This window comes from Arachis hypogaea, chromosome 11, assembly GCF_003086295.3.
Source record: "Arachis hypogaea cultivar Tifrunner chromosome 11, arahy.Tifrunner.gnm2.J5K5, whole genome shotgun sequence".
Taxonomy (NCBI): Eukaryota; Viridiplantae; Streptophyta; class Magnoliopsida; order Fabales; family Fabaceae; genus Arachis; species Arachis hypogaea.
Window position 1 is genome coordinate 132,999,892 of NC_092046.1, and position 8,726 is coordinate 133,008,617.

Sequence of the window (8,726 nt, forward strand, 5' to 3'; positions counted from 1 at the left end):
TTCCTTCTTTTTGGTGTTTTTTGATGGAGATTGCTATACTTTCTACTTGATTTCTTCTAGTTTTCGCGAGGAGTTAGAAGGTTTCTTCAGAATCGTAGTTGGTTTGGAATGTGGTTTGAATCTCGACGGTTTGGGTATTAATTGAGGAAGAAGAGGAAGAGTCTATCATAATGAGCGTGTTTTGGAAAAACGCAACGGGTGATTAAGGCGCGTGCGTTTTATGCTCGATTGTAAAGGAGTGGTGCGCGTGATTTTTTTTTTTTTTTAGCTGGGCCAACTTGTATAGCTTGTAAGCCAAAAAGACTTGTATGTATAGCAGGCCTAAAATTGAAAATTTTAAAAACTTAACAACTTCAGTTATTTAATTAATTTTAAGTTCTGATTATTTTAGGTTTAGATTTTACCTTGTTTATTTATATTATTTATGAAAAAAAAAATTAGTACATTAACATTTGAGTAAATATTACATAATAAATAAAATATAATTATTAAATTATATTTATATTTATTAATCAATAAATTTAATCTAAAATATTATAGAGCTGACAAATTCTAATAATGTTATTTTGTGTCTTATATAACAATTCTATTATTTAACAAGATAAACTGCTTAGTAATGTGTCTAATTTTAAAAATTTTTATTAAAGAGTTAAAAATCTACATTTCGAAAAAAACGACGAAATTTACTATTAATAATAAACCTATTAATAAATGTCTTTTGCGACACTTTTTAGATAAATTCTTTTTATTAAGCTTAGAAATACATAATAATAATATGTTAACAATATTCTAATTATAAAATTTAATAATATATATTCGATAATAGATATATTAATACTACAAAAGTTATCTAAATTAATATCAATACTATTATAATTAAATTAAATTAATTTTTATGTATTCTAATGTAATGCAAATAGTATACAAATTATAAATACTATTATAGAATTATTTTTAAAAGTGTGCGTTATTGTTGATTGTGAAAATTAAAAACATAATAAACACTATAATTTGGTTTAAAATTTAAAATTTTTATTTCTCTAATTATGAGATATATAAATTAAAATCAATCAATTAATACAAATATTTGTGTTTTAGATTCTTCAAAATCTACATGCGGAACCACTACAAAAAAAGAAGTTTAAAATGGCATTTATATTATGGCGGTTTCAAAAAACCGCCGTAATATTTGGATATTATGGCACTTTTGGTCGCTGCCAGTAATAAATTTGTATTTGATGGCAGTTTAGTCATTATGGCGGTTTTGAACCGCCTTTATCACTTGTATATAAAAACACACATTGAACATTCCTAGTTACAGAAACACTTGGTTGAAAGTTGAAGCTCGTGTACGACGCTACTGCAGTGACCTCTCTCTCGTGTTCTCTGACGATCTCCTCCAACGAAGATCTTCTCCGGTGACATCTCCTCCAGCGACAGCTTTCCCAGCGGCGATCTCTTCCGATGACGTCCCCTCTAGCTTCCTCTCCTTGCCATCCCCTGCGTCTTCTCCGCCAAAATCTCAGCGCCTCCCTTTCGTTCTGGATCAGAAAGGTTGGCTTACCTCTTTTAAGTAGTTTTCGAGGATTCATCGCGAGTGGTTCCACTGTTTGCGCAGCAAAATCAATAGCAACAGCAAGAATAAGATGTGTGGTTGAATCTGGTTTATGTCTTTTTGTAAACTTGTAATTGCGGTTTTAGATTGCTATTGATGTGATTATGATTATGATTGAGCTACTGTTATTGCAATTGAAATAAGAGCCCTAGGTTTTTGGCAAGCATTTGCACCTAATTGTGACTAGACAATACGTGATTGAATGAGAATGCATTTGAATGTTAGTGTTTTGATTTCTCGTAATTTAGATGCTGTATTTTTGCATTTCAGTTACAGTTGATTGAAGAACAGGGATTTTGGTAAGGGTGTTTAAACTTGAAACATGGAAATGGACCCCTGACTCATTAAGATTTTGGAATGATGAGTGCTATTTTCGTTTCTTTTAGTGCAACTCAAAGTTCAGAGTTGTTTTCAGTTGATATTTGTTGTGACTAGCTCTTTCAATTTCTTGCAATTTCTTGTCCATAAGGTGTGTTATTGTCTGAGTCTAATATTTCTTTTGAGGAGCTTATGCTTTATGCATTTTTTGTGCTTGGGTCATCATTCATTCACTTTTGCTTTGTTGATATGATTGAGATGGATTGTTTCTAAGCCATAGAGGAAGTATCTAAAAGAACAGTAGCGTTAATTGACTGCTTTTGAAATGATTTCTCTAGTAATCTTTGTCATCAGTTGAGTTTGAACATGTTTCTTGCAATTTCTTGTCCATAAGGTGTTTGTGTTATTGTCTTTGAGTCTAATATTGTTGCAATGACTCTTGCATTGTGTTTCTCTGTGCTATTTTTGGTCCAATGAATTGGAGAGTAGGAATTTTCAATCTTGCAGATTGTAGCTGTCCTTGCTGCTCAATGAAAGCTTTTGTTTATTATGGAATCACGATTTTTCAGGAGATTGCTTTCTTCGATGTTACTCGAACGGGAGAAATCTTAAGTAGGTTGTCGGAAGATACACAGATCATAAAGAATGCCGCAACTACCAATGTTTCTGAGGCCATGAAGAACCTAGCAACAGCACTTATGGGTCTCAGCTTCATGTTTGCAACATCTTGGAAGTTAACATGTGAGTAGTTGAAGAGTGAAGGTTTATTTCATAAACTATAGACATACATTTATTCCATTGTTCGAATCCTAACTTCTCTCTCTTCCCTCAATATCTTATAGTGTTGCCTTTGACTGTTGTGCCTGTAATTTCTGTTGCTGTCTGTAAATTTAGGCATTTGCTGCGTGAACTATCTCACAAAATTCAAACTGCAGCTGCAGTAGCATCTTCAATTGCTGAGGTATTTCTCTTCCATCAAACCAACATTAGGAGATGATATTCATTTCCAATCTAATCTTAATTTTGCTTGCTGCTTAGAAATCATTTGGTGCCATAAGAATAGTAAGATCTTTTGCTCAAGAAGATTATGAAATTTCATGCTACTTTGAGAAAGTTAGTGAGACACACAGCCTTGGCCTTAAGCAAGCTGTGAGTTAGTCCTTTCTGGTTTGATCTATGTGCTACTTTGTACACTAAGTTATTTTGCCTATGCATTTTAACCTTATCCACTTGATGTTACAGAAAGTCGTTGGACTCTTTTCTGGAGGCCTTAATGCAGCGTCCACACTTTCTGTTATCGTAGCAGTGGGATCTTCTATATCTTCTATATCTTTTTTGTTAATCACAACCTGTCTAATAAGACTAAATGGCTACCGGAAACCTGGTTTGATTGCATTGTTTGATGTTGATGTCACTCTTATAGCCCCAAGGAAGGTATTTGTTCTTCTTGAGCCAATGGCATTAGTATTGTATAGATAAAAATATATATATTAATGGAACAATTTGATGTGGTCTGAGTCACATTTATTGTTTACAAGTAGTTTAAGGTTACTAATTTTACTTGCGCCCTCAGCGCTAAGCTTAGAGGTAAATTTGATTTTGGTCCACTCTTCTATTTTACTTGCGATTAAAATGGAAGCTTCACTTCTAATTAAGAAGCTATAGACTCTACACTATGACATATTATTATATCTTAATTTAACATTATAAATTTGTTTCTCTCTTATTCTGAATTAATATGAATATGATATGATTCTTTCGGCTTGGTGTATATCTAGAATAAAAATGTATAAAAGAAAAGTCGTGATGCTTTTCTTTTCGCTGAATGAATGATTTATTGAATTTAATATATAATAAGTACAAGCTAATGTCACGGCCTTGGACACACTCCAACGCTACCGTGCCGGCACTCGGACTTACTCAACCTCTTGAGCTAAGACCAAGTCAGCCTAACCCTCAATACTTAGCAAGAAAGCTAAGAACACAAGAGAACACAAGAGAAAGGAAGCTTTGGTGGAAAGAACACTTTATTACTCAAGTATTGGTTACAAATGATTCACACACCTTACACTAACTCTTACCTCCTATTTATAGCCATCCACCTCCTCAATGGATGGTTAAGATCAAATCTAATCAACGGTCCAGATTAATCCTCCAGAATCTTCTTTACAAATATCTATCCTACCACAACTTTCCAATTGTTTCTAGATTATTCCATACCACTCTTTATACTTCTATATACATCTACACTCTTCTAGAATACTCTATGATCTTCTAGAGTCTTCTAGAACCTTCTAGGATATTCCAGGACCTTCTAGGACATTTTAGAACGTTCCGGAACCATCTAGAGTATTCTCAAACACTCCAGAAAACTATTCAAACACTGTTAAATCTAACCTTCTAAAATTTTCCGTGACACTAAGCTTGAATATATATGATTTGAAGTGGCATGAAAGTCACTCAAAGTAATGATATTCTGAAAGGGTGCAGCTGTATAAACAAGACCAAGTTGAAAAAGTATATTCATATCATATGCCATATATATTCAATTTCACTCTCACTCAATATTATTAGTTTAATTTTGCCTCTACTATATAAAATACAATACAAAGGACATGAGAGAATGAAAAAAAAAACTACTTAATGTACACCGTCAATTTTTTTTTTTACTTTTTTCCTATAATTTTGACATGAGTGATATTTCATTATTATCTGAATTTTAATTGGAAGGTGACACAATTTGCAATACACAAATGAAAGCTATAAAATTCAAGGTGTCTATGGAAAGCATTATTTTTCTCTTAATAATTGTTTCTCTTTTTCTTTGAAAAGATACCTCCAAAACCAATGAGTGGAATAAGTGGCTTGATCTTATTCTTCTTCTTCTCACTCCCAAATGAATGGTGCCTCTTCAATTTTTCAACTTCAAGTGTAAGCGGTTGTGGTGACGGTGAAATAATATGAGTTAATGAGGGTGTATTTGCAAAAGTCACATGCCTTTTCTTTTGCAATTCATCATCATCAAACTTTGTTACATTATTTTTATTTTTATTATTCTCCATGTCCTTGACATCTTCAATAATAACCGGTTCTTCTTCTTCTTCTTGCATTATGGGATGATGCTTATTATTATTATTATTATTATTATTATTATTATTATTATTATTATTATTATTATTATTATTATTATTATTATTGCCCATGGATTGTTGCTTCAATTGTTGAAGCTCTTGCCTTGTGAGTTCAAGCTCTTCTTGCAATGAAGAAAGACAATGCGCCATTGACATGGTTTCTTCTTTAGCTTTTTGAAGGTTTTTCTTTGTCTCTTCAAGCTCAGCTTCAATGGCTTCATGCCTCAGGTTCAAAGGCTCATCAATAATAACCCTATTTTCCATTATTTTGTAATAATGCACTCTATGTGTTTGTTATTTTGCTTCTTAGAAATTGGAATCATTTAAATATATATTTTGTTGTCCAGTTGTTGCAGCTGAATCTTTAGCTCTGACCCTGCAAGCATCTTGCAATTTAAAAGATTCAAAAGAACTTTTTGAAAGGTTATTCCAATATTATTAATTTGTTATATCCTTGGATTGAACTTTCACTATATCTGGAATCCTGTTATATTTCAACCTGCAGATGTCTAAATGCGTGGAAAGTCTTACTTCCTGATGACCATATTCAGGTTTGTTGTTCCCTGACAAGTAGTTTACTAGCTTCCACTTTTCATTCTATTTAACTTTCAAATTCCTCCAAATTTTTTGGCAATAAACTGATGCATACACAAAGATACTGTTTTATTGCATCTATGCTTGCAATGAATATGCTGGCTGAAGTAATTGGTTCTCTTTTGTCTGGGTAAAATTTGTGCAGGTGGATTTGACACCGCACATGTAGCTGCTGGGTGAGTGAGCGAGCCAGCATATATATATTTCTCTCTCCTCACCTTTCTTTCTTTTTGTATTAATTCATTTTTCTGCTTTGGACAGTGCTTATGATAGAGCGGCAATTAAGTTCCACGGAGTGGAGGCTGACATTAACTTCAACATAGAAGACTACGAAGAAGACTTGAAGCAGGTGATTCATCAATTAATTAATTCATTCATTTGATTTGCATCTCTATTCTCCAAGTTTGATACATTACGGTGGTGTGTTGTGTAAAATAATAAATAGATGACGAATTTGACAAAGGAAGAATTTGTGCACGTGCTTCGGCGACAAGAGGTAATTATAATTTTTTTTATAGTTTCTTTTAGAATACTATTTAAATATTTGTTTAATATCTAATTTGTTGAAAGCTTAAACTAAATGCTGCCCTGAAACAAAATTGATACTCTTGATTAGTGGTTTATATGTTGAGTGGTCAGATTTAGTTAATGCCCAAGACTGGTTTAAAGTGAGGATTTATTAACTTTAGATTCATTACTGAACTTTTAGTTGTAGAAATCAGTCATATGCTTATTAGTATCCATCAGTTGTGGATCATTTGCTGCTTCCAAAGTTTTTGTCATTACTAACCTTTCTAGCTGATTTATTATGATTTTTTTGGATGCTGAGAATGTGATCAAATTAATAACAAGTATTAGAATGCACTGTTACTGTTATAAACAAATTAAAGTTGGTTAAATTTTACTCATTAAACCTTTTAAAATTTGAGTTGTTTTGAGGCTGTGATTCTCAGCTATTTTGAGGTGTTGTGTATCTTGGTGAATATTATAAATCATGGCAAACAAAACTTTCAACTTCAGTGTTCTGATTCTTTTTTTTACAGTTGAATGATTCAAGATGGGATTCAGATTATGAGAAACTGTGGAAGCCTCCACCAAATCATGGCTTTCTACCCTGCACTAAGCTTACTCCTAATTATACAAGTAAGAATTCTAAATTTTTGTTGCAACTTTTCAAGTATAATTTTCTTTGGTAACTCCTTAACCATGTCTCAGTCTCTTTTCAGCTTCTCTTCCTCTTCCTACTTCTCCTTTGCTATTTTTCTCCTCACCTTCTCAACCTTCACTGGCAGATTCCCCTTAATCCAAAGGTCTTGTTAGTTCCACCTGCATGCCCTTGTTTTTCTTGTTATTTATATATATCCCTTTTATCCTACGCATTCTTACATGTTCCTATTAAAATAATGTTGCAGAGATCAGCAATATGAATGTGTTTTCTGAAGACGACGAAGAAGAAGAAGCGCAACAAGGTATAGAAGATGGGATGCAAATCAGGTATGCTTTACTCCATATTTCACATACAAGATTTGCATGTGGCCTTTAATCTCTAGAAATAAGTATAGAAGCATGCATTGGCCCAATTTGTATTTGTTGATTGATATATATAGATTCTATTGAAAGCTGATCTATCCAGTGTTCCAACAGATGTGGAAGCTAAATCCAAATGGGACCATGGTAAAAAATTACTCCGGTCTGTGTGTAATAGCAGAATCTGCCAAAGGTAAAACTGTGAAATTATAAACATTTCTCAATTGGATAACACTTTTATAAGTCTTTACGGTGCTTCTTTGTTATTCTTAATCCAAATTGGTCATTCATGCAGATGGTATTAGTCCTGGTGGGATTTGCTCTTGGATTGCAAAAGGAAGAAGAGGTGAATAGCCAACCAACACTTTAGCTGAATCTTAATAATCAATATATTATTCAAGCATTTAATAGAGTCTTAATTCCTTACTTTATATACGTGTTTAGGTGAACTGTATGTTGCTTTCTTCAATTTAAGTGAACAAAAGACAGTGATAAGTACAAAGACATCGTCTCTGGCTGAAGTATCTTTTTTTGATGAATTGAACCAATTGAGAACTTGATTTGCAGAGAGCATAGATGTTCTTTTGCTTAATGCTTCATTATTTAAGTAGTTCTTTTGCTTAATGCTTCATTATTTACAGGAAGGAGGCATAGATGTTTGGGAGCATGCATATTACTTACAGGTAAAATTTCGGGCTTGGTAGGTAACTGGTGATGGCATGATTGTTGTAATGACATTATTGAAGGCCTGTTTTTCTTTTCAGTGTGATGGTTATGATTTATGAAATGTTGTGTTAGCAGAATGTTGTGTGAGAAAATCTGCTTCCTTTCTTAATATATTCTTGATGATTTCATTGATTGAGATATCTCTTCATTATAAGATGAAACTAAATGAGTAAATGACCCTTTTCTCATAGGAAGCTAGAGCTTTACTAGGAAGCCTTGAATATCAGAAGGGTAATTTTGTTTATTATATTTTCAAATTATATTTTTGTTGTAGGAATTGAATCAAGAGAGTGAGATTTCATCGCCAAAAGAGTTAGGAAGTAGGTATTCTGGAGCAAGCAATATAGCAGCATGAAATATGATGGAGATTTTATGTATTAAGAGTTACATGTTATGACATTTATAGTTGAAAAATTATGTTATGGTTGATACTTTGTATAAGAGTTATTACTTTTGATTTCTAATACTAAAAAATCATATATTATGTTTAATACTTTGTTTCTGAGTTATATAATATTTTGTTTATGGATTATGATTTCTAATAATAAATATTATTTGTTTAACACGATAAAAACGAGGGTAAAAATTGCATTTTTAAACGATAAAAAAGTGTCACTGTTAGGGTTAAAACGGCGGTTCAAAAATGACATTTTAATCAATCAAAAGCCACCTTGTAAGGGTAAAAATGACGGTTCAAAAATGCCGTTTTAACCGACTGAAATGCCACTATTAGGGTAAAAACGGCGGTTCAAAAATGCCATTTTAACCGACTAAAATGCCATTCTGTGAGGGTAATAATGGCGGTTTAAACTGCC

At 32.6% G+C, this 8,726-nt stretch overlaps 1 protein-coding gene across 4 annotated transcripts; it reads left to right on the plus strand.

Annotated features, from left to right (window-relative positions):
• Positions 1-1,317: 1,317 nt before the first annotated feature.
• Positions 1,318-8,402, plus strand: LOC112722681 (ABC transporter B family member 25). Of its 4 annotated transcripts, XM_072207300.1 has the most exons (19): positions 1,414-1,554; positions 1,886-1,914; positions 2,503-2,674; positions 2,776-2,894; positions 2,972-3,082; positions 3,176-3,367; positions 5,235-5,292; positions 5,412-5,487; positions 5,570-5,615; positions 5,804-5,834; positions 5,920-6,007; positions 6,104-6,154; positions 6,702-6,801; positions 6,885-6,968; positions 7,071-7,152; positions 7,303-7,378; positions 7,481-7,531; positions 7,827-7,868; positions 8,186-8,402. In XM_072207300.1, the coding sequence occupies exons 3-10, from the start codon at positions 2,608-2,610 to the stop codon at positions 5,825-5,827; spliced, it is 693 nt and encodes a 230-aa protein (XP_072063401.1). In that variant the 5' UTR covers positions 1,414-1,554; positions 1,886-1,914; positions 2,503-2,607; the 3' UTR covers positions 5,828-5,834; positions 5,920-6,007; positions 6,104-6,154; positions 6,702-6,801; positions 6,885-6,968; positions 7,071-7,152; positions 7,303-7,378; positions 7,481-7,531; positions 7,827-7,868; positions 8,186-8,402. The 4 variants fall into 4 exon arrangements, with proteins under 4 accessions (XP_072063397.1, XP_072063398.1, XP_072063400.1 ...); XM_072207296.1 differs by lacking the exon at positions 1,886-1,914 and having other exon boundaries at positions 1,318-1,554; XM_072207297.1 differs by lacking the exons at positions 1,886-1,914; positions 5,570-5,615 and having other exon boundaries at positions 1,318-1,554.
• The last annotated feature ends 324 nt before the right edge of the window (positions 8,403-8,726 follow it).